Genomic DNA, 22,635 nt, shown 5'->3' on the forward strand with positions numbered 1-22,635 from the left:
TGAGGCATTTTGGCCCCGGTCTGACAGAAAAAAAAAAAAACAACAACTTGAGAGCCACAAAACTTATTTGATCCCTAATTTAAAGATAACATGGCATATACATTTTATATCCATATGTTATTTATAAAAGACAAATTCTTATAAACTTTAGGGAAAAAAACATTGGCACGTGTAATGTTACTTAAATTACATACAACAAAATACATATTGCAGGGTTGTTCTTACTAGTACCGGGTTGGACCCCCTTTTGCCTTCAGAACTGCCTCAATCCTTCATGGCATTGATTCAACAAGGTACTGGAAACATTCCTCAGAGATTTTGGTTCATATTGACATGATAACATCACGCAGTTGCTGCAGATTTGTCGGCTGCACATCCAGGGCACGAAGCTCCCATTCCACCACATCCCAAAAATGCTCCATTGGGTTGAGATCTGGTGACTCTGGAGGCCATTTGAGTACAGTGAACTCATTGTCATGTTCAAGGACCATACTGAGATGATTTGCGCTTAATGACATGGCACATTATCCTGCTGGAAGTAGCCATCAGAGGATGGGTACACTGTGGTCATAAAGGGATGAACATGGTCAGAAACAATACACAATGCTCAATTGGTACTAAAGGACCAAAACTGTGCCAAGAAAATATCCCCCACACCACCACCACCAGTCTGAACCATTGATACAAGGCAGGATGGATCCATGCCTTCATGTTGTTGACGCCAAATTCTGACTCTACCATCTGAATGACACACCAGAAATCAAGACTCATCAGACCAGGCAACGCTTTTCCAACTTCTACTGTCCAATTTTGGTAAGCCTGTGCGAATTGTAGGTTCAGTTTCCTGTTTTTAGATGTCAGGAGTGGCACCCGATGTGGTCTTCTGCTGCTGTAGCCCATCCGCCTCAAGGTTCGATGTGTTGTGTGTTCAGAGATGCTCTTCTGCATACCTCGGTTGTAACGAGTGGTTATTTAAGTTACTGTTGCCTTTCTATCAGCTCAAACCAGTCTGGCCATTCTCCTCTGACCTTTGGCATCAACAAGGCATTTGCGCCCACAGAACTGCCGCTCACTGGATATTTTCTCTTTTTCTGACCATTCTCTGTAAACCCTACAGATGGTTGTGCGTGAACATCCCAGTAGATCAGCAGTTTCTGAAATACTCAGACCAGCCCGTTTGGCACCAACAACCATGCCATGTTCAAAATCACTTAAAACACCTTTCTTCCCCATTTTGACCCTCGGTTTGAACTTCAGCAGATTGTCTTGACCATGTCTACATGCCTAAATGCATTGAGTTGCTGCCATGTGATTGGCTGATTAGAAATTTGCATTAATGCGCAGTTGTACAGGTGTACCTAATAAAGTGGCCGGTGAGTGTATAGACCAAACGTATCCCTTAAGTAATGCATGATGGATATTTTGATGCATTGTGTTAGCAGTCATTAGAGCACAGCAATGCTCAATGGCACATGACCTGATATTTAAAGGATCTTTAATCTCATGCTGTACCTGATGCTTACACTTAACATTAAGAAAATGGCATTACCGCAATAACTTTATCTGGCTTGTACCTTGTAATATTGTCATATTATTTCAGTGAAAACACACATAAAAATGGCATTACCGCAACCGCAGAGTGAGCACATAAAGATCAGCTCCATGAGGACAGTAAAATGAAGTGCACTGGCAGAGGTGCTATTCCTGCCCATAATTGTCTAATGCATTAATAATGTCTTTTTTCATACAGCAGCTGTTGAATGGATCAGTTCAAATATCTACATTCTCTCTCTCTCCTATTCCGTCTTTGATGTTTTAGAAATGAGGATTAAAAGCTCATCACAGAGAGAAATTGTGCCCTCAGCAAAATTTCTAAAAGCAAACCTGAGAACTAAACCCACATAACATGTTTCAACCTTCACAGGTCAGATTCCTTTCTAATAAAATATATCTACTACAGACATGCTAAAATAAATAAGTTTGATTATAAAATCAGGTCGAACATTAAAATGGTTGTTTAGAGGACCTTTAGTTCAAGAAAATGTAAATGACTCCCGTGAAATAATTTGGTTCCCTACCGTTCCTTATCATGCCTAATTTAAAGGCTTCTCCCATCTCTAACTATTTATATTCCTCTTGTATCCAGTGGTCCTGGTCAAATTTAGCCTTTTGTAGTCTTTATTTCAGTTTATTGGCTCTCTGTTCCCTAAGTCACACCGATAAAGACTAAACTTAATTAATCAGACAAAGACAGAAGGTTAAATCCAAAACAAATTGTGAACCTTAATCAGTTTTTTACTGATAACACCCCTGGATACCCGAGCTGGTATCTGAGGATCAAGGTTACACACTGCAGTTTGTCTGTAGAGAGAGAGAGAGAGAGAGAGCACAAATTTGGGTCTCCACACTACATTACGGAGCCACTGCATGTCTTTCCACATTAGCAGCATGAAACCCATTTTTCCATAACTGTCCCTTTTTGTGCTTGTGTTGGTGGTTTGCAAAACTTTGGCGATAGCAAAATTGTGTTACTTTGTGCGAGCTATATAAAACAAATACGCAAAAATCAGCAAAAAAGATTTCAGTTTTTTAGCAGATTCAAGCAGTAAAACCAGCAGACTCGGCTGCAACACACATAGCCCACACATGTCAGTCTCGACCCACACGGGGCAATCCAGCCAAATGACGGACTCGACGTGTTCACAAACAAAATGAATATTTTACTTTCACAAGCAAACTACCTTTGTGTCGTACTCCATGCTTGTCTGAGCAAATACATTATGTTCCTGTCTGGGCTAGATCAGATTACAGCTCTGGTGACAAGTGGCCATATAACTCTCTCTTCAACAACCTCTAGGATGCACCCTGTAATAAAGATGAGCTGCTCTTCCACTTAAGTTAACACAGATGTGACGGAGGAGATGCATGCAAACCTCTTATGAGTGATCATGCAAAAATAATAAAGTACACTGTAAAAAATGCTGGGTTATTTTGGGTCAAAAAGAGATGAACCCTGTAATTTAACCTAAGCTGGGTTGTCTTAACCCATTGTTGGGGCAAATATAAACATTTTCTCAATGGCTGGGTTCATCCTTTGACTCAAAGCTAGGTAAAAAATAACCCAGCATTTTTTAGACTGTAAAGGCCAACAGTAATATTCTTCATTGAATAAATGGTTTCAACAAAGGACAAAAAGCGATTTCCATATGCAGAGGACAAGAAATGAACAGAAAGCAGATCTCACCTCATAATGTGCTACTCTCTGTGATTCTGAGATGAGCTGAGCGCTGCACACTTTGCAGTAACTGTCTGTGAAAAGGCCCTGGTCCACCTGTGTTGACTTCATCTGGACAAAAACAAGAATGATGATTTTAACATTGAATATATTACGTGACATAACACAGCTCTCTATACATTTAGGTAAATTTGATAATTGTGATACATCAGAAATGCAGCAGCATACATTGCTATTTTAGACATACATCACTGTCATAAACATTATTCTTGGATTTTTTTTAGAAAACACAGCGCATTTAAAAACTGTACCAGTATCAGGACTTGGCGTGCCTAAAACACACTTTTATTTGAGCCATATTACAAAACAGAAGCGGGTTACAAACTGCAATGGTTGCAGAGCATTAAAGAGAAATCTTCACATTGTGAAACATATTTAAAAATCCAGTGGAAAAGCAATAAAACAAATACTTTTTCGCAATGTTACCTTTAAACTTCTTCAATACCGTGTGCTTTGCGGATGATAAGTGAACAAATCTAAAGCTCGAGAGCTTACAATTCATACATTAGTTATTTGACAGTTGCCGCTGGATACAGGTAAAAAGTAATAAAGAGATTAAGGAACAGTAGGAAACCTTTGGCAATAACATTCAAAACTTTTCTTCTAAGGGAAAGAGGTGCTGCTTTCAGACTATATAGGCTTTAAATTTGCCAAACATTATTTGGCATGTCGCTATTTTTGTAAACCTTAGTTGTGTGCGTGAAAAAACTGATCACTCTGTAGTTCCCCTTTGTTGTTGTTTATCTCAGGCCATCCATCCAACACAACATAGAAAAACATAATACTAATACTAAATTTTAACCCACTCTTCTAAGTAAACTCCTTTAATTGAAAGTGATTGTCCAGTATGGTAGCCCATACTCGAAATGTGACCTTTGTATTTAACCCATCCCAGTAAGTAATGAACACACGTACTGCAAATTCGTGAACACACACACACCCGGAGCGTTGGGCAGCCCGCCTCTCTAACCATTAGGCCATGACTGCCTGTTGTCAGAAGTATCAGAAGTGAAACAAACATTCAAACAGCCATCATGTTGCAGTTTCTTCCATTCATGTTTCTTTCAGTTTTTCTTCTCTGCTGTCTCTGTGTTTGATCAGCTTTGAAGCTCAAAACAAAATATTCCCACCAGATAATAGCATGCCGAATGATTTTTTTGCATCTATTTTGTTGGTTTCTCCTTTGTACTCTTGGCAGTCCTTTGTATTTTTTTGCACCACAGCTCGTATCTGAAGCCAGATTAAGAGACACTAGGATTTTCACTGTTTCGAGTGTGCTGCGATGTGCAAATGCTAATGACTTTGCAACTTGCCTAAGACAGAATAAATAAACATACTGAACAGTTTCTAAATAAAGCTGAATATATTCATTCATGCATGAATAGGAGGTATACCATCATTATCATATTTAAATCATTCAAATGTTATTATAATCCTTCATTCATCAATTAACTCATCTTTATCCCAGTCGCTTATCTAAATTATGCTTTCTAAATTTTCATCAGATTTAAAGTGTCAGGTATATTTCCACTGCTCCTCTTGGAACAGTTTTCTTTCATGTTCTGATTCTGACATTACAATATTGTCAAAAATCTGTGCTAATACTCCTTTATAACTGCTCATCCAACTTCTTCATCTTTTGGCTTTTTTGTTTTTGTGTCCTCAGCTCACCCATATTAAAACAGTATTTGATCATCAGTGAAGGCAAATTTATCCAGAAAAGTCTGCACTGTTCTGTCTGAAGTTGCTCTGGGCAACAGACAGGCGCTGCAATGGCTTAAGCTAGCAGAGATGAGAACAAAGACTATAAAAGATAACCCTGAGTGCAGCACAACAGAGAAATACAAGGGGGAAAGAAAAAGAAATGGATGGGGAGGTGTCTCTCTCTCTCTCTCTCTCTCTCTCTCTCTCTCTCTCTGTGCATGAATTCAACAAAACAAAATAGGCAAAATGCTATCACTGGAGCCCAAGCAACAATCGCTTTGACAAACACACACAGCCACATCTAAAAAAACAAATGCATTATTAATCTGTCTGAATGTGCTTAGAGATAAAGATGGGTTGACTAAGGTTTGAGAAGTTCTCTCCTTCTCTCATTCAGAGAAATGTACTTTTTTATTAACTGTCCCCAGCATACTTTATCTATTCTAAAGACAACATATTTGATAACAACTTTTCTATACAGTGTTACTACATGCAATGCAAATTGGGAAAATAGTATACCAGTCCACAATTTGGCCTAATGAGTTTTGATCCAATCAAATCCTTATGGCTGCAATCAAGTCCGATCCCCGTATTTTGTTTCACTGGGAAATAACATTCAAGAAGTATCTAAATGCATTTGTGTGGTGTCTGTATCCAAATCAGCATCCAACTGCTTCAGAGTGTGAAATATATACTGCGCTAAACAAATCAGAGGAAGCAGATTTACCTGCTCATTGCTTAAACTCTAACCACCACATCCCACAAACATGCACGGACTGCAGCTTTGTTCTTGTTGAACCTGAGAGGACAGAAATATGATTTTGAGTAGATGTGCATAAGCGTCCACAGTGAGGGGCGTGCATGTGGGATGCAGCAGAGGTTCAGGGAGGGCAGTGCGGTGGGCGGCCTTGACAAATGTTCAGGCTGTCACAGGTGTGTAGTAATCAGTTATGGGAGTTACTGAGCTGGGCAGCAGCTGCTTGAAGGTCTTCCTCTCTCCTTTTAGTTGGAGAAAGTCCTGACACTGCAGACTCACTTTAAAGCCCTTTCACTTTTTCTTGAAACATCAAGGTATGCATGATAACTAAATTCAACACCAGGTGGCAAGCTGACACTTTTGAGGGCATTTTCCTGGAGAGGGTTTAGTTTAATCCAGTACTAGGTCTTAGTTATATTAGGACAATTAAAGGCAGGATAGGCAGGAATTATCTAAAAAAACTTTTTTGCAAATTTGTTTAAACTGTCTTTATATTCCAATACATAAGTAAAATGTAGTACTCTGAAAAAGAGAGTATAAAAATTGAGTGTCTGTAGACCTCTCACGGCTGTTTTAAACAGCTCATTTTTCCATTCACTCCACCCCCTCCCTTCTGGGTTTCTTCTAAAGCCACGCCCCCAAAACACATGAATGCACGACGCTGACCGGCTCTGCTGGAAGCAGCATTTACCTGAGACGAGCGGAGAGGAAGGAGCGCGGTGCATGTAGTAACATCATGTCACAATCACATGTAATAATACACCTAACTTTATCACTATGAATATAAACAAATAGGATGGCTTTTAGTACTCACTATTAAGCTAGCATATCCATACTGGTAAAGTTTAAAATATATTTGGTTTGATTCGGTAACAAACGAGCTAGTTATATTTATAAGACAAAGCTAAAAACAGATTGCATTGATACAAGTTTTTTTATTACCATCAGTTACACTGTGATGAAGGTGAATTTCGTGGAAGATTCATAAAATATAAGGTGTTTTTGCATGTAAGAGTTTCCGTGATGAAAGCATTGTTGACTCTGATGAGGACTACACAGCGGGGACAATACCGCTAACCGCATCATTGACTCGAGGAAAAGCCACGCAATATTTACTCTCGTTTGATTTCTTCGTTTAGTCCTTTTTTGCCTCATTTGCCTTCGCTGACTGGATAAGCAGGTACTGTGAGTTTTGAATGCTCTTTCTCTGCCGTATTTTTGCTCTTCCTAGAGTGCCTTGTGCACGTTCAAATCAATCGGGTTTGCGCATGTGTGGGCAGATCCCATAGCAACAGGGGTGGTGCCATGGTCGCGAGAGAGTGATATTCGTGCAAGCCAATCATTTGTTTCGTCCCGAATGGAAATAATGAGCTGTGTTTAAAAAAGCCATGAGAGGTCTACAGACACTCAAGTTTTATACTCTTTTTCAGAGTACTTACATTTTAATTATGTATTGGTATATAAAGACAGTTTAAACAAATTTGTAAAAAAGTTTTTTAGATAATTCCTGCCTATCCTGCCTTTAAGTAGTTTTTACAAACAAACCTTAAAAAAAACAATACTGGTGTGCATTTTGATACAAAATAATGGCACAGATATATGTTAAGATATGTCAATGCAAGACGTTTTCAAGTTAAGGCATCTCAAACATACATTTTAGTCTGGGACTAGTATATTGGTGCGTTCACACCAGACGTGAAAGAGGCGGCAAGCACGAATGATGTTCATGTTAAGTCAATGCAAAGACGCAAATAGGCATCCTGCGGGACGGATGGCGCGGTCCGAACAAGTTGAAAAATCTGAACTTTTGTGAATTTTTGCACCGCGTTAACCAATCAGGACCTTGCTCTAGCAGTGACGTAATTACAGAAAGTAAGCGGAGGCAGAAAAACAAAACGACAATGCAGGACAACCACCACGCTCAGTAAGCCCTGTCCGGGATAATGCCCCCTAGTGTTTAACATATAGATCCAAATTTTTTAAAAGGAAAATTCACCCCGAAATGAAAATAAGCCCATATTTTACTCAAATACAGACAGTTCAAATTGTTGTTGATTAAAACATTGTTGATTTAAATATTGTTGATATTCAATCGTAAGTTAAAATTGTGTTGGAAAAGCAATGGAAAAGCAATGTCCAATTTATTAACAGATTTTTTAATTATTTATTTTCAATGCATTGGCTTATCCAGTTTCAATGATGTGTCCCAAATTAGACTGATCCGTTTGTGAGACTGGCTCAAAATGAACTTCTGGTTTGTGTTTGTTTATCAGTCTTGTTTATCAGTGGCTAAACTGACCTTGTCGAAAACTAAACTGTTTCAGCATTGATCACCACTGTGCTAAGAGAGGTTTGGCAGCCAGGCAAGAATTGTATACATTCAAATGCACCTAATCCATTGCTAAAAACAACTTTATTTTGTGTATTTGGTATAAAACAATGTGTTCCCATGGTTTATTGTTCAAAAAACACATTATTTTTACACACAGCCAGAAATGTGACGCCCCTTTCCATATTTTGAAGATTAGCTCACAATCCAATGCTGACAGGAGTTAATACCGTCTTTACTACTTTAAGAGCCGAATCTGATCCAGAAAATGCGGATGACCAAGTTGATCGATCAACTTGCCAGCGCGGCTTGAGCAGGACGTAACAGTTATACTTACTAAAACATTAAAACCATGTCTGCATTTGACATCGTAGAAATGACAAACAACAAGCGCTACAGTGCACTGCTCATAACTTGCTTTTAAGTCATGATTTAGTCAGTAGTAAATTCTTTCAACATGAAAATATAGACTACCTACAATCCGTGTGTTTGTTGTAGTCCAAGAAAAGAGATTTATGTTGGAAACGATAATTCGCGTCATTGATTACTTTGGGATTTATACCTTTTGCATATCGTTACTATGTACTAATAATACACAATTACAGTACACACCAAAGGATGTATCAGTAGTTGATGCACTTCAGCTATGATTTGAACTAAGGTAATAGACTCTGTTGTTATTGATTCTTTGTGGAAGTCTACTGGAAGTAAAGTTTGTGCCACAAAAAAAAAAACATTTGTTTATGCTGTTGCTGCTAAAACCATCTATAATCCGGTGATTACAATCACGGTGATTAACAGCTCACTGGAGGGAAGGATTGTAATAATGCCTTAAATTTGGGTCTGTCAGAAGCGTATGTTTCTAATCCCTGCTGGTGTTGAGAACATGCATGAACACACATCAGCGGAGTTGCTGAGTAATGGCTAGTTGAGCTCATTAACATTCTGAGGCAACACATGAACACAAAGAAAAGAAATGAGAAAGAGGGTCTTTGTGACTTCTGCATCAGAATTACCGTAGACAGCAGGCAGTCGAAGCAAAGCATGGAACTAAGGGTAAGGGTTGGTTACTTTGAAATGAAAATATGTAATGAAATGAAGAATGATATAGTCATTGCCATCACTGTATTCATACATTGTGACTGATGAGCTATTCATCACTTTTAATTGCCAGGATGGATGTTAATAAACTGATGCAGAATGCTGTTTGTTGAATTGCTTTGGGAACTCCAAAACAGCTGTTGTACTTGTCAAGACTGTGCCTTAAAATTTGAGTTCAATCAACTTAAAAAAGGTAAGCTGACTCAAAAAAATCATATAAAAATAAATAGTTGTGTCAACTAATATTTTTAAGTATTTTTAAGGAAACGTGTATTTTGGGGCAACCAGGCAACCTTTTTAAGTTGAACTAACATTTTTTACAGTGTATTATTATTATTATTATTAAATAATAAGCTAACAAAAAACAATAAGATTTTATCCGAAAACTTGTTGAATAAATTATTATATATATATATATATATATATCCCGGCACCAGACGCAAAAAGCTTTTTGTGACAAAGTGATAAAATGAGATTGAAAATGCACCCAATGGAAACATTTCGCAAAGACTCCAATTCATCGAAAAAGGTTTTACACTCGAGTGAGGTGTTTTCTTTTAGGAAATTCGAAAAAGCAATACATTGCAAAACTGCTATAGTCACCTAATATGCGTAAAATTATTCTTTTTTTTTAAATATGGTGCAGTATGTTTGTGGAGTACAAGACAGAAGAGCTTTGTCGACTTTATGCGGCATCGCAAGAAACAACAAGCACACAACATCAACTAAAGTAAAAGCGATTCGAGAGTCGACAGGTTTGTATGCTTTCGAATTATTCTCGCTGCATTTTGAGGTCTTCCACAGATTGACCTGCGCGGTGTCATATACAGTCAAACACACTCGTTGCCATTATTTTTTATGGCCATTTAGAAAATAATGCTAAAGTTTTTCGCAAATTTTTAAAGGAAACCAGGCTTGAAAGATATAAGTCACACTTTTTTTGTGTACGTTTGGCTGGCCCTGCAGCTTCTAGCCAGGCGCGACTTGTAAGTCAGTATGAACTAATTTTGACATATATGAACCAAGAGATAACATTACCATCTACAGCCACGAGAGTCCGCTATATGCTGCTAATGTATTTATGTAATTCAATGAATTCAGTGATGTGGATTGACGAGCATGCGAACATGTATATTGTGTAAATAATGTTTATATTACATTAACATACAGACATCTATTCAGCCTGTGTTTCTGTGTGCTATTGTTTAGTTGAATAACTTGCCTTTCCAGATTAAATGTCTGTTCTTCGGCTTATATTTTGTAAAATATTTTTCTAAATAAATGCAACGTGTAGTCCATTGCGACTTATATATATGTTTTTCATCTTCATGATGCATTTTTTGAGTTATGCAACTTATACTCCGGAGCGACTTATAGCCTGGAAAATACGGTATACACAAGGAGACTGCTCACTTTTCCTAATCTTTTTAAGAGCAAACGGAAACACATTATGAGATCAGGATTAAGCTGGTATTACGATATCAAAGAAACTTGCAGCACTTCGCTAAAGTTAAATTTAGTACATTCCTGAAATAGGTCATTTGTACTCGTCTGCTTTCCTGTTCTCATCTGCTGATCTCTCTAATGTGCCTTTATATATAGTTGTTTAGTTTCCTTGGCATGGAGACAAAACACTATTGTATAATAATTCTCCTGGAGTGCTTATGGATAATTCAGAACTTGAGCACCCCATGAGCAGATATAATGAGGGAAACTTATGCTTCTTAACATCTCACTAGCGTGACATTTCCAGCAACAGTAGGTCACCAGACGGGTCCTCTCCTGACCCCCCAAATGCTCACCTCTTGGTTTTTATATTTAAGTGACTGAGAGGATTCTCTTACACAGCAGATGCCCCTGGTGCACAAGAACAAAGTCCCTCTCTTTGCTGAAGTCATGAATTTTGGATGCTCTTGGACATGGGCTGTTACGTGGATGTAGTACAAAAAGTTTTTCCACCATTTCTCAGAGTACAATGGTGTTATGTGTCCAGGGGATGGAAAACATCTGCTGTCGTGTGCAGAGGAGCAAGGAGAAGTGATAAAATGCATTGTAGTGTGATAAAGAAATTGGCAACCAACAGGAGCGCCGTGTCCCTTACAGCTAATAATACTAATTTGTCGTGGTGAATTAATAGTCATGGAGTAAATTATGGCATGACGTAAAAAGTAACAGCCCATTCACTCCAATAACAATAACTGTATTAACTTCCACATATTTATTATTTTTAGTATGCTTGGTGTGAATGGGCTTTATTTAGTTTATTCAGTGTAGGGGTGGCACAGTCCACAAAACCCTCGGTTCGGTTCGTATCACGGTTCTATGGTCACGGTTCACGGTTCAGTACGGTTCTTGTTGTTATTTTTTCTTTACATTTTTAACACTCCAGAAATGTTTTATCTTATTAATTATCCATAATTTAGGATACAGTATTAAGAAAAAAAAGTTATATCATGTAATCATGCACAAACTGAATTTGACTAAGCACATTATTGGGACCATCCCTGAGGAAAGCCAGATGAGATTTTGATAGAGCAAGAGGGAAGACATTGATGATTTCAACATGCTTTTCATTTATTTGGCAAAAAAGAGAATGTGTATTCCCATCTACATGAACTTTATGTGCATTTTTAGCACACAAAGATAACTTGCATTTATTAAAATGCCAACTTCAGTGTAGCTCTTAGGTTTATCACTGAGAGGCTGCTTAAATACTGCAGAGAGTTTATGTGGACGAGAGAGAAACATAACCTTTGCACCTGTAATATTTAAATCTCTTTAAGGGCCCTATTTTAACGATCTAAGCGCATTGTCTAAAGCGCACAGCGCAACATCTAAATGGGCGTGTCCGAATCCACTTTTGCTAATTTAACGACGGGAAAAATGGTTTTTGCGCCAAGCGCATGGTCGAAAAGGGTAGGTCCTATTGTAATGGGAGTATTTTGGGCGTAACGTGCAGTAAACCAATGAGAGTCACAGCTCTCATCCCCTTTAAAAGCAAGTTGCGCTGGCGCTATGTCTAATCCCTATTTAGATGACGGACTTTGTAAACTGAAAAACTAAGCGGAGGAAGAAGATCCCCAGTTTAAGATTAATGTTAAATAATTATGTTGTTTTTCCACTTGTATTGAAATTGTTATTTTTTTATTAAAACCTTTAAAACCCGTTTTCTTTTAGTCATGGAAGTAAAAAGCAGGCTTGTAATTGCTTTAAATGTATGGCTATCCAATATCATCAAAACATAATTTACAAGTATGTAAGATAAGGTTTGTACTCTAAAAATACTTTATTTGTAACAAACAGGAGATAAAGAATTTACAAACGGCTCTTCTCACGTTTCAGCACTTTGGACAGCGGTTTTTTAGCAAAGAGTTTTTTTAAGCGTGACTTAAAAATGTTTCTCATCTCACCATATCCACAGGTACAGAGTAATCATATACAATAAATCCGTGAGGTAGCATAAAAAAAAACATTTAAAAACAGACGCATTTGTTCAAAGCAAAGCATTTATTTACTTGCCAGGCTGCAGGTGAAGCAGCTCTTTGTGCCTTCTAACTAGGGGTGGGAATCGCTTGGACCCTCATGAATCGATTCAGAATCGATTCTTAGGGTCCCGATTCGATTCAGAATCGATTCTTGACGTACTAATTTGCATATCTGTGACGTCAGTACGTCGCATTTGCTTTCAAAGCCAGGTTAATGTTTGCGCTTTTGCTAGTCTCTGAACTGTCATATACTGTACTTTAATGCAACTAGGGATAAATAATGTCATTCTTATATACATACATGTCCTGTTTCTGTTGTAAGACATTAAAACCAGTAAAAATATTAATTTAACGTGACATATTAATTCTATATGTTAACCGGCATTAACTTCCACGAACGTTAAGCGTCTAATCATCATCATTATACACAGTGATTGGCAGTATTACTGTATTTATATAATGCAGCGCACCCAGCGACTGAATAACAAACTATGTGCATATTTTTACAGAAGTATATTCATGTTATATCTAAACATTCAGCGGATGGTTTAGGGCAGGGGTGTACAATACGTCGATCGCAAAGGCAATGCCGGTAAATCGCACAACTGCTGCTCCACGCGCAAAATTGTCATTATGGTCTTTTGGAGTAATTGTGAAACATGCAGGTCTTTTGGAGTTGCTGCGCCTTTCTTCTCAAATGTGTTTTGCCAGGCCACTGCAGCTCAGTCGTCTTTAACTTCCAAAATTCACATGGATGCGCATTCTTGCCTCACGCAGTTCCTAATTCACACGCACTGTGTGTGTGAGCGAGCAAACGAGAGGGAGAGAGAGGCAGCGTAGCGCTGATTTGTATGCTTCTGATACGGTTTGTTTCACTAAACCGCATCTCCGCTATTTTAAGGAGTACTCGACATGTACTCAAGGATTTTTTTTAAAACTCCTCAAAAAGAATAGAGTAATGGTGACAGCCCTAAATTCAATGTAAAGATATATGCAGTATAGTCCTACAAGCATTTAAAGTGTTCTTTCTCTTCTGCTCTTGTAAGCTCGGCTATGCGCTCTTGCAGGGCGCGCTCTCTTAAGTTGTCCGTGTGCATCACCGCTCCCCCAGTTGAGTTCCGCCTTTTGGTTCTGATAACGTGACGTTATTTTGTAAACTAACATTTAAGAATCGATTCTTGACATTTGTGAATCGATTCAGAATCGGCCCACGTCCGAATCGCGATTCATCTAAGAATCGATTTTTTTGCCCACCCCTACTTCTAACGTCTCATAATCTGTCCTCATTTATGTCCAAGAGACTCAATAATAATCTTTTACATTCAATCCTTTAATCTTTCATATTTAAAAGCATTTTTGTGCTGCTGCGCATTCATGTACCTTGTGATAAGCAAACCCGCGTTGTCCTCCCGTGTATAGGCGCATTTTACTAATGCGCTCTTTAAATAACATAAAACACATTGCGCCATTGACTTTAGACTTTAGACCAGGTTTTTGTTGGTCAATGGCGTAGTCTATTTTAGTTGCCTCAAAATAGCAACGCGCCAACAATGCGCCTGAACACACCTCGTTTTCAGACCACAACGCCCATGGGCGCAAAAGGGGGCGCAAATGCATTTGCTATTTAAACAACGCGGCGCTAAACGTGAAAATTAGGGTGGAAACTAGCGAAAGACACTTGCGTCGCGCATTGCGCTGCATTGCGCAGGGTGTAAGATAGAGCCCTAAGTCTCTTTTGTCCACTTTTGACCACTTCTGTCCTGATTACTTTGAGGGGCAATTTCTGAAATAAGATCGCGCAACTTTCACACGCTAGCAAAATGAAACTACGCGGAAATCAGCCGCTTTAATTTTATCAATGAAAGGCTAAAAATAGCGCTGAATACGAAAAGACGTAAAACTTTCAGTACCTCAGATTAGACAAATGGTCGTAGAGAAGGCGATCTCCTGTGGCTGTTCGAGCACATTCAACCCACTGCAGTTCAATCTATTGTTTTATTACCGCTGTCATCATAGGTAACATGAAATAAAAATATGTTTCCACACACCAAACTTATACGACACTGGCGCATCCTCCAACTGCGGGCAGACTTCCTTTTCTCTCCCACTTGCCATTTCTACACGTAACATAACCTGCAGTACTTATACTCCAAACCAGTCACCTCTTCTTTCGCGCGAAAGGGAAACACGCTATCTGAGGTCACATACAGGGCATGAGACTACATTGCGCATGCCATGAACCGTTGAACCGTGCGGTACACACGCGCTCCGAACCGAGACAAGCGAACCGAACGGTTCAGATTTTTTTCATGGACCGTGCCACCCCTATTCAGTGGTCACTATCAGCCTATATAGAGACCTTTGGAGGGGTAAGTACTCAAAGTATAAAAAAGGCACATGGACCATTCCTTGCTGACACACATATCAATATGGATGCAAATAAAAAGGCAAAATAGAATAGAAAAGACCATTTTAAGTTTGATATATTTCTTTATTTTCCTTGCAAAGAAAGTGAAACAGGAAAATCTATATAGACTATAAAGAGTTGTGTGTCTACACAGTATTCAGTTTTGTGATAATGATATCATATATAGCATTGTGACTATAAGATATTATTAAGTTAAAGCAACACTATGTAGTTTTTTTCCCTTTAAATAATGTCTCTAAAATAATTTCAGTGATAGAACAACTTTTAACTGGACAAATTGTACTGTTGCTGCAACCTGAGCAGCCTCCTAGCTGCTACAAGCACACTCTGAAAGTGGCGGTGGAGGGTAGGAAACACAGCCCCGCCCCTCCCCCTGCCTGCAGAAGAGTGTCTGATACCAGGCACTGTTGCGCTTTTCAACCACATGGGGGAGCTGTAAGTCATTTTTACATGGAAACTACATAGTGTTGCTTTAACAGGCTATTGTGGATTTTTTGCCAGATTTAAAATATTATTCTTTTCTTATCCTGTTCTGCATCTAATCTTTATTTAATGATTTGAATAATAAAAACAGCAATTATGGAGGACAATTCAGAGGATTAGAAAACCAGTATGAGCCTGTTTACTAGTGTTCTAAAAACTATTTTTATGGCACTGTATGATTTTTAATTACGCCAATGGCTTGCATTTATTGGTGGGGCACATACCAGGTTACGAACAAACAATTGCATGCCAGTCTCATTATTATGCAGATCAGCATTCATGAGGTGATTAGCATGCCATTGACTATTTATGAATAAAAATGGGCGTGTACAGGGTGGAATTTGAGGCTGATACACGTAAATTATTGATCTGTAATTTATAAAGGGAACAATGCTTATGGGTGTGCTTACGGATAGTTTTATAAATCTGAATGTTTTTTTGCGTTACCTATCTTTGGCTTTTGGGGCGCTTACAAAGGAGCGGTGAATCAAGAGATCAATTTTAACTTGAGCTTTTGTTATATGAGGTCATCTTACTTGAACGAACATCCTGTACGTTTCGGAACAGAAAACGTCCCCGTTATTGACACCAAGCCCAGAAAACACCAGGTTCTGAAATGTACCTACAGTATCTACGATGTAGTAGTCGATTTTTAAACACCACCTCCACTTAACGTCTACTTTGGTAGCCCCACCTACTGGTCCGTGCAAACCGGATAGGGTCCAAACAACAAACATGTCGTTAAAGACTGCAAGATACCTTCCTTTGGAATCTGATATTTGGAATGCATGGTTGAAGTTTATTTTTAAAGAAGTTCCAGCTCACCAGGCATGTGATTGGCCAAGGGCAAAAAGAAGAAAGGAAGTTAAGGAACCCAACAACACCATACACGAATAGTCTAAAATTGCTTAATTGTTAACATTTGCAAGGCTTATGATAAACGTATGCAAATGATAAACCTTCTACATAAATAGTTATTTCTGATTTATGTTTATTTGGATGATTATTATTAAAGCGATTAGTATCATGTATGCGTGATTTTTCTGCTTTCACATAAAAAATTATGTCTCTTCTGACTGGGTGCACCAGCCGTCAATCTGTCAGCATTAACCCATTTGTATTAACATTATTTGATGCATTATTTGGCAGTTTATTAATATTTACAGTAGGCTGGTAGACCAATGTGACTTACTTACAAGAGAGGAATATGTCCATTATTTGTTCCAATCCATGCCAATAAAATTATTTCAGATAACTTTGCAATGTCCGTCAATTTTTTTATACAGTTTGTTGCTTTATTTGATATCATTGAAGCCTCAGAATTCTACAGTGATAAGGTTTTACAGCGTTTTGTGTCTAGTCCTCGACTGATGTCTTTATGTCCAGAATGTAGTCACTCTGTGCATCCTCAACAAGCATGTGTATGACGAAGAACACAGAAAAGGCATATGGCATCAAAGTAGCATGAGAGCGATTCGAAAGCAGACTCCTTATGATTTCCTGTATCACTTTTGTGGTACTTTAATGTCAAACAAACCTAATGTCAGAGATACATGCTGGATGACGGCGTAGTGCGCGTCTACAAACAACGCACACATTTGCAATCACAAAAATAAAATTCATAAAATTTACACGATTTAGTCAAGTCATCCCACTGAGATCAGAAAATACGAAAATTCATATTTATATGGAAAAATCACATCCCACGTGGGTAAAACACTGACCAAACAAGCTATAGGTTGATGCTGGATTTGCAGCGAGACTGCAATTAAAAAGGTAATTTCTAGGCCTGTCACATTTGAAGATTTATAGTTTGCTACTTTACCCAAACGCATTGTCATTTATGTGTATCATGTCTTGTACTGTACATAGAACATCTTGCGGCTCAAACATATATGGGTAATTCCCTCCAGTTGCCATTTTTCCACATCTGAAGTTTTCAAAACAATTCCCCACGTGTAATTACGGAGGATTTCAAACTAGTTTACTACGAAAAACTGTTATCCAATCATAGCAGTGCACGTTTACCTCCAAGTGTTCAATGACACTCGCCCATCAAAACAGAGCGGTTCTCGAGCCAGCCTCAAAACCAAGCTACAAAATAGCTTATAACTTATTGCTTTTTCAATGTCAGTTAATTTGTCAGAATAAGCACACAGTTCATTGTTTCGTCCCCGTGGTTAGCTGAAGGTCAAACACCACACATCCATTCTATGGCTTTAATTGTAAGTTTCACTCACTCATTTATGGACCTCTTGTGAGCAAAACGAAAACAAAAGAAACAGACAAGTACACTGTAAAGAAGCCGCAAAGCTGCCAAAAACATTTGATGAAATTGATAATTCAAGTCAATTCAACTTATTATTTTTACATTTTGACTAATAAGAAGTTAACGTAACTTATACAAACTTTCTTTCTCTAAAAGTTTAGATAGTTTCACTTAATTTGTTAAGTTAAAGTAACATATGCTTTTAATGCCACTATAGACACTACTAAAACTTGGTCTGAAATCAGTAGTTCTTCAAACGTTATTACTGGGTAAACCTGTATGGATGAGGAATTTGTAAGAACTGTACTTGTTAACCCTTCAGAACTTGAAGAAAATAGGTTGATTTTACTTTTTTTAACTGTCAAATTCTAACAGAATGTGCTATCATCAAGTACAAATTATAATTATAAAATAAATGGCCTTCAAAAAAATTACATCTATTGATCATTACTGTGTGTTGTCAAACTGTAAATAGACTTTTAGACAAAAATAAAAACAGGCATTAATTTTGAAATAAAAAACTGTAAAAATTTAAAGACTTGAAAATGTACTGTGATACATACAGAACATACATACAATACAGTACATACAAGTCATGTACACAGTTTCATTTAGGAGGCTTTTTGCCCCAGTTCTCCAGGCGTTTTACTTAATTTACTCAAATTTGGTGCTCTCTAACCTAACGCGCATAAATTGCCCATTCTGCTCTCCATGAAACAGCACCAAATGGCTGACGGAAAGCAAGATATTGTTATAATAAACCATATTGTCAAAAAGTGCAATGCGTCTACTTTCAAGAGTCATTCGAATTTATAGCGCAAAATGGTTAAAGAATTATGGTAAAATGAATTGAGCTTGGTAGAATGTGCCAGCGACAACTTAATATATTAATTAAAGGGTTTTCATTTTTCATTCTTAACACCAATATTCAGTCTGACACACACAATCTCACATATAACACCAATATTGGCTCCAGGATCGTAGCAAGGACATACAAGCAAATTAATTTACAAAAAAAATAATTCATTTGCATTATGCAATAGTGTAGGATCTCTGTCCAACTTACCCAGAATATAAAATGGAAAAATCACACCAATGCTGTACTGTAAATGAGGTGTAAAATACAAATCCCTTCTTTTTCTAACACTCTCTCGCTCTCTCACCTAAACAATGAATCAGCCAAAACCTAGAGAAAATGTCAGGGTATAATGTGCCTTTTTTGAATAAATTTTACACAAATCATGTCATCCAATAGTTCATTTTTCATTTTGTTACTGGAGTCTACTTTAAGTCTTCAGGTGCCCACAATCCATTTACTCGCTGTAGGACAAAAACTGACCTTGAACACCACCACTGGTTATGCAGCATGCTGTTTAATTCAAAGCTCATTTAAAGCTGCATGCCCATTAAGAATATGCCAACACCACATGACAAACGAAAATACGCGTATTGCATCTAATATATTATAAATTTAAAAAAAAAAGTATAACCAGTTAACTTACAAATGAGAAAAATAATTTTGGAAAATCACACTAAAACCCCCCAATGACTCAATGACCATTACAACCAGTGCAGGGCTCTTTCAACAATAAGCAACACTTCATTGTGAACAATAAATATTGAATGGAAGATTTTTTTGACTTATTTTTTACAAGTATTGTAATAACATGTCAGAGAACATACATTAATATATATATGATTAAAACAAGAAATGTTGCTAGGAGTCTGAAGCTCTGCTACTTAATTCCTATGGGCAGAAATAGAGAGTAATGGAGAAAGATAATATCTTGTCCCTGAGCTTTAGCAAGCCATTTTCCTCTCCATAAGCTTTTCCAGAATCGTGGGTTTTGAGTCTCCCAGAGGATAAACAGTATTGAAGAAGCACTGGGCTGTCACTTCTGGCTCAGAAGCCCTGACATACGAATAATAATGCTTGTTATTGAAAGACCAGCATTTTGAGCAAGTATGTCTTAAAGAGATCAACTGTTGTTAACAAATCCATCCTAAATTATGCATAATGATCCAACCAACAGCTCTTCCGAAATCTCAAATGTTTGCATTTTATCACGAGGTAAGAAAAGTCTGACGTTTAAGGCAGTCCATTAGTGTGAATAAGGACAGTCCACTGAGATAAACCTCAGAAAATGCACTTGTACTGTATTACAGGTCTTACAAGGCTGAGATTTCCCAATGCACAGGATTGTGTGTTTTTTAAAAGAATAGGTAATCCTGAGCTTAAGTGACTTTACAATAACAGGGCCACCTGGTGGTGCACAAATACCTTTTTCTCAGAATAAACCAACCACAATGCCTTGCAATTTCACTGCTCCAATACTGCAAAAAGATATTGAGGTTATATTTTCACAGAATGTTTTTTTTTACTTTATGTAAAATAATTTTAGATGGCAAATCACAAAAATGGGACTTTAGCTGTGTTTTTCCAGACTATGTAACACAAACTTCTTATATTTAAAGGAATGAGGCAGGGAGGCAACATAATTCAGTTAAAAGTTGTTTTATCAATGAAAAACACACTGGAAGGGGGGCAGTGATAATGAATACAGTAAATTGTGGTATTTTTCTTTCTTAACACTGTTTTCCACTGTGTAGTGAGACATCAGGGAATATTAATTTGTTAACGCACCATAATAACAGAAGTCAAAGATGAGCCTCTCCTCTCTGCACAGGAAAAGCAGTAGCAAGAAAACATCAATAATTCATATTCACACTCTCTCCTAACAACTGTTTATCCGGCAAGCTTGTTAGAAAGTACAGTTTTGGATGTCAAAAAATGAAAACGCGTCTTAAGTGCGACTCGCTTGTCACCATGCATATATATTGTTTTGTCTATCTGACCAGTGCTTTATAATAATTTCATAAGTTCATGTAGATGTCTGCCTTAAAAAAAAAATTGTTGGCTGTTGACCAAGTACAGCAATGAAGAGTTAAACCAGAGTGAAACATTTTGTTACAAAGAGATATCTGCTTTTAGTGTCACATATTTGAATATGAAAGCGAATATTAATGCTAACATTGTTCTGCATGATGATGATGATAAAAGCACCTGGAGAAGAAACCTGGAGAAGGCACAGCCTCACTTTCTAAAAAAAAACATCATACCTACATGAACAATGTCTTTATATTAAGATCTCACACAAGTTAAAAAAAATTTAAAGTAGGCCTATACATTTACAGGCAAAACCTGTTTAAACAAGATTATTCTGCAACACAACATGACTCTAAATTACTTCAACTAGTCTTCCTCTTAAAATCTTAAAAATGTCCATGTATTTAAATCATTTGCTATTTCAGTTATAGGACAGTATCTTAGGCTACTATTCCAGTACCCTATTTTACATCGTAAAATATTGCAGGGATGCCAGTTTCAACTTGCCGCCTACAAACCCCTGTCAGCAAATTACACAGCCCACAACAGGTGAAAACAAAGATCAAAGCGTGCTTGACTGAAAATTGACACTGCCCGCATCAGTAGCGTTCTCAAGATTATACAAGGATACATAATTTATCATTTTCAGTGAATTAAACAGCTGTCAGGTCGAAGCAAACCGAGAACAACCTGTCAAGACACACCAAGCCTGCAACGAGCTTTTTTTCAGGGTCATTCGCGTCTCGCCACAACAACATCGCAAAGGGAACACGTTGCACAGATTTGGGATGCAAGCGTTTCTGTACATCTAGTTTCTGCTGTGTAAACATCACACCACGCGCCACACATTGTTTTCATCATGCGCGAGCTAAACCTGGCCACGCTCCGCAGCGTCGTGAAAACGAAATAATGTCATTCTTACAGATGTCCAGTTCAGTAATGTTGCTTGCAAAGTGCATCACATACAAGGAAGATAATGGTTAGTTTTCAGCAGCGTGCATGCATGCATTAAAAGACTCTCGCCGTTAGATACAGGCGCTGACTTTCACTTAATTTTTAAAACATACCTGTAACTCCACGCTGTAGCCCTGGCAAAGGTGCGTCGGATACACTGTCAACTGGTGTTGCACTTGGAGGGAGAAGGTATAATCCATTGACTATATGATGTAGACGCGTGTGTAGAATAGAGGATGCTCGTGTACATCTGCCTGCGGTCCTTTAGTTCAATTGCTGAGCGATCTCCGCCCCGCTCTCATTCATTGGCTGCACAACTCGAGTAGTTTTCTGCAGTATGCTTTGAAAAATAAAGGTTCCTAAAGGTTCCTAGTCGGACTGTAGTGTTCCATACAGATCCATAGCATCCACTGAACCATTCTGTTGCACAAAAGGGTACCACAGAAAGTAATGGGTAAAAATAAAATGTTTCTTTAGACTACCTGTAAGGTTCTTTGGAGGAACCAAAAAAGGGTTCCTCCATGGCAGGGGTTTTGGGACCCACTTGTTTGTCGCACAGTTGGATAAGGTGAGTAGTGCAATTTGACGTGCAAGCTGTTGTGGTGCATGACACACAAAAACGATTTAGTTCAATTAATAACTAACAAGGCCAATGGTTTTAATGTTTAATGTTTACAATAAAGCACTGATATTGCAATTAAACTTATTTCATTCATGCAATGACCAGGAAAATAAAAAACTACTGTGTCACTGCAAAGAACCCTTTTCAGCTTTACCTGCTGGAATTTTACTAAGAAAGTAGTGCACAAGTGAGGAAAACCAAGGTGAAAATTAGACTCTGAAATGAATTTGATTAAGTTGTATTCCCATTGGTTAAATGACACCCATGAGCGCCTTATTTAAATAATACAAAACAACCTGACCCTTTTATTTAAATAAATTC

The 22,635-nt window shown here is 37.8% G+C and overlaps 1 protein-coding gene across 1 annotated transcript in view; it reads right to left on the reverse strand.

Moving 5' to 3' along the window:
• Window positions 1-22,010, reverse strand: part of zmat4a (zinc finger, matrin-type 4a) — a 93,658-nt gene extending 71,648 nt beyond the window's left edge. The window contains exons 1-2 of the mRNA XM_065250292.1: window positions 21,806-22,010; window positions 3,245-3,346 (exon numbers count right to left, since the gene is read on the reverse strand). Coding sequence (XP_065106364.1) covers window positions 3,245-3,346; window positions 21,806-21,892 — 189 coding nt within the window. The 5' untranslated portion in view covers window positions 21,893-22,010. The remainder of the gene's footprint in view (window positions 1-3,244; window positions 3,347-21,805) is intronic.
• Window positions 22,011-22,635: the final 625 nt, after the last annotated feature.

The sequence above is a fragment of the Paramisgurnus dabryanus genome, chromosome 5, assembly GCF_030506205.2.
Source record: "Paramisgurnus dabryanus chromosome 5, PD_genome_1.1, whole genome shotgun sequence".
Lineage (NCBI taxonomy): Eukaryota > Metazoa > Chordata > Actinopteri > Cypriniformes > Cobitidae > Paramisgurnus > Paramisgurnus dabryanus.